Consider the following 3,843-nt stretch of genomic DNA (forward strand, 5'->3'; position numbering starts at 1 on the left):
TTTAATGATCTCAAGCTATAATCTGTATCTCTCAAGATCAATTTGTAATGATTTAATGATCTCAAGCTATAATCTGTATCTCTCAAGATCAATTTGTAATGATTTAATGATCTCAAGCTATAATCTGTATCTCTCAAAATCGATTTAGTAATGACTTAATGATCTCAAGTTCTAATCTATATCTCTCAAGATCAATTTGTAATGATTTAATGATCTCAAGCTATAATCTGTATCTCTCAAAATCGATTTAGTAATGATTTAATCATCTCAAGCTATAATCTGTATCTCTCAAGATCAATTTGTAATGATTTAATGATCTCAAGATCGATTTAGTAATGATTTAATGATCTCAAGCTATAATCTGTATCTCTCAAGATCGATTTAGTAATAATTTAATGATCTCAAGTTCTAATCTGTATCTCTCAAGATCGATTTAATAATGACTTAATGATCTCAAGTTCTAATATGTACCTCTCAAGATCGATTTAGTAATGATTTAATGATCTCAAGTTCTAATCTGTATCTCTCAAGATCGATTTAGTAATGATTTAATGATCTCAAGTTTTAATCTGTATCTCTCAAGATCAATTTTGTAATGATTTAATGATCTCAAGTTCTAATCTGTATCTCTCAAGATCGATTTAGTACTGATTTAGTGACCCCAAATTCTAATCTATATCTCTCAAGATTGATTTAGTAATGATTTAATGATCTCAAGCTATAAGCTGTATCTCTCAAGATCGATTTAGTACTGATTTAGTGACCCCAAATTCTAATCTATATCTCTCAAGATTGATTTAGTACTGATTTAATGACCCAAAATTCTAATCTATATCTCTCAAGATTGATTTAGTACTGATTTAATGACCCAAAATTCTAATCTATATCTCTCAAGATCGTATTCCAAACTGAATAAGCTGAGATCTTATTCCTGACTGAATAATCATCACGTTAGTTATTTCAGTTGTTGATGTCAAAATTACCGAGAAAGACTAGCGCTACACATTTGACTGGTTGCTCACCAATGAAATACAAGACAGGTTGTTACCTCCAGGGGTGACCTGACCGCCAATGGAAAAGGTACATATCTAGTTTCACATACAGTGAGTGAATGTCCTTGCAACTATCTTCCCCAAGGGGAAAATTAAAGAGTTGACTCTAGGTGAATGACACATAACAATGGGATGCTAAAGTGAAATAAACTTATAAAAAGAAAAAAGATGAAATTCATAAACCCTTGAAGTCTATACTAAACCTGAGAAGGATAATTTCCATAAGTATCTAAAAATATAATGATAATAAGTTGTAAAAATATAAAAAGAATAAAATACGCGTAATTGGTCGAATTAAATGCGCTGTTGATGATATTTTTTTATTAGATTTTTGTATTTGACTTCATACGTTATTATGGACACTGCAGCAAACAAATTCAAGGACCCACAGCAGTTTGGAAAAAACGTGTTTAATTAAAAAGCCCATAGGTAATTCTAGGGTTAACAATTGCTTCAGAGTTGTACTGGGTGCGTGAGCAGGTTTTACAATAGAGAAACTGGTTATGATATGTGTATAATTAGCTGGTGTCTTAGTTTTTGGTGCTTTTGACCCACCCACAGAAAGTGTTATTGAAAGTATGTATGGTTTGATACCGTTCTTTATATAAAGCAAATGCGCAGAGATTTAGGAATACCTTGTCCTCCCTGTTTATACTTACAGTGTTCAAGAGCGATGCCTTCTGGGAGTTATGATGTCATAGTTTTCGCTATATAATGGCCTCTCCGTTTGATCAAAGGTTTGTTTTACAGTAAAACTCATGTTCAGTCTCTTTGTTTTTCAATTCAGTGAGGTTAGAAAATCAAATATAATGCAGCGTAACATTTCCTGCCACTCCTCTTGTCATTGCGGTTATTATTCATGCCTGTAGCCAGTGCTGACGAAAGGAGGGGGGGGGGGGCAGGCAGTGGGATATTCCTAAGCTCACTAGAAATGCATACTACTCAATGAGCTAAAATGGCTACTGGTTTTTTTTATGGATTCATGAAAGAATTTGTGACCTAAATTTCTTTTATGAAAAAGTTAATAAATAGATGATATTACTGACACCGGTGGGCCTGGGCTGACTCTCGCACCCCTGTCTGTAGTATTACCTGACATTTGGGCTTGATCAAATAATAATGAAGAATATTTTCATACTATTTTTATTAGTGCATTATTATAAAAGTATTACTTCATTAGGATCAGCTAAATACAAAAGATTTACTTCATTAGGATCAGCTAAATACAAAAGTTTTACTTCGTTAGGATCAGCTAAATACAAAAGTTTTACTTCATTAGGATCAGCTAAATACAAAAGTCTTACTTCATTAGGATCAGCTAAATACAAAAGTTTTACTTCATTAGGATCAGCTAAATACAAAAGTCTTACTTCATTAGGTTCAGCTAAATACAAAAGTCTTACTTCACTAGGATCAGCTAAATACAAAAGTTTTACTTCATTAGGATCAGCTAAATAAAAAAGTTTTACTTCGTTAGGATCAGCTAAATACAAAAGTGTTACTTCATTAGGATCAGCTAAATACAAAAGTCTTACTTCATTAGGATCAGCTAAATAAAAAAGTTTTACTTCGTTAGGATCAGCTAAATACAAAAGTTTACTTCATTAGGATCAGCTAAATACAAAAGTCTTACTTCATTAGGATCAGCTAAATACAAAAGTCTTACTTCATTAGGATCAGCTAAATACAAAAGTCTTACTTCATTAGGATCAGCTAAATACAAAAGTTTTACTTCATTAGGTTCAGCTAAATACAAAAGTGTTACTTCATTAGGATCAGCTAAATACAAAAGTCTTACTTCATTAGGTTCAGCTAAATACAAAAGTTTTACTTCATTAAATCAGCTAAATACAAAAGTCTTACTTCATTAGGATCAGCTAAATACAAAAGTATTACTTCATTAAATTCAGCTAAATACAAAAGTCTTACTTCAATAGATTCGCTAAATACAAAAGTCTTACTTCATTAGGATCAGCTAAATACAAAAGTCTTACTTCATTGGGATCAGCTAAATACAAAAGTCTTACTTCAATAGATTAGCTAAATACAAAAGTCTTACTTCATTAGAATCAGTTAAATACAAAAGTGTTACTTCATTAGGATCAGCTAAATACAAAAGTCTTACTTCATTAGGATCAGCTAAATACAAAAGTCTTACTTCACTAGGATCAGCTAAATACAAAAGTCTTACTTCATTAGGATCAGTTAAATACAAAAGTCTTACTTCATTAGGATCAGTTAAATACAAAAGTCTTACTTCACTAGGATCAGTTAAATACAAAAGTGTTACTTCATTAGGATCAGTTAAATACAAAAGTCTTACTTCATTAGGATCAATTCCGTGATTTAGAGACCACGTTGTTTGAAAGTAATCTATCATTCGTTGTCGCAGTTGCTTCGATATTTGATGAAGTCTAAAAAAATCTTTCAGATCTCTTAGTTTTGTCTGGTATTGGGACCGCCTCGAGTACATACGTTGAATGATGGCTGTTACATTACCAAAAACCACAGCGTGCATCAATGCTGGGAAAAACAAAGAGATGTTATTGTATTAAATAAATATACAAGTGAGTGTTGTTTTACACCAAGAGATCAACTGATCATATTAGATTTTATTTAAAAATTATACTTCCATAGTCTGACTAAAGGTGTCGTCTTATCAAGTAAGACAAATAATATAGCGTGTATAATTTTATACTTCCATGGTCTGACTAAAGGTGTCGTCTTATCAAGTAAGACAAATAATATAGCGTGTATAATTTTATACCCCCATGGTCTGACTAAAGGTGTT

General features: G+C 31.7%; 1 protein-coding gene across 1 annotated transcript in view; it reads right to left on the bottom strand.

Annotated features, from left to right (window-relative positions):
• LOC106469863 (potassium voltage-gated channel subfamily H member 8-like) overlaps positions 1 to 3,843 on the bottom strand; it is a 55,068-nt gene that overhangs the window by 10,725 nt on the left and 40,500 nt on the right. The window contains exon 8 of the mRNA XM_022398430.1: positions 3,376 to 3,575. Within this exon, the coding sequence (XP_022254138.1) occupies positions 3,376 to 3,575 (200 nt within the window). The remainder of the gene's footprint in view (positions 1 to 3,375; positions 3,576 to 3,843) is intronic.

Source organism: Limulus polyphemus, unplaced genomic scaffold (genome assembly GCF_000517525.1).
Source record: "Limulus polyphemus unplaced genomic scaffold, Limulus_polyphemus-2.1.2 Scaffold3691, whole genome shotgun sequence".
Lineage (NCBI taxonomy): Eukaryota > Metazoa > Arthropoda > Merostomata > Xiphosura > Limulidae > Limulus > Limulus polyphemus.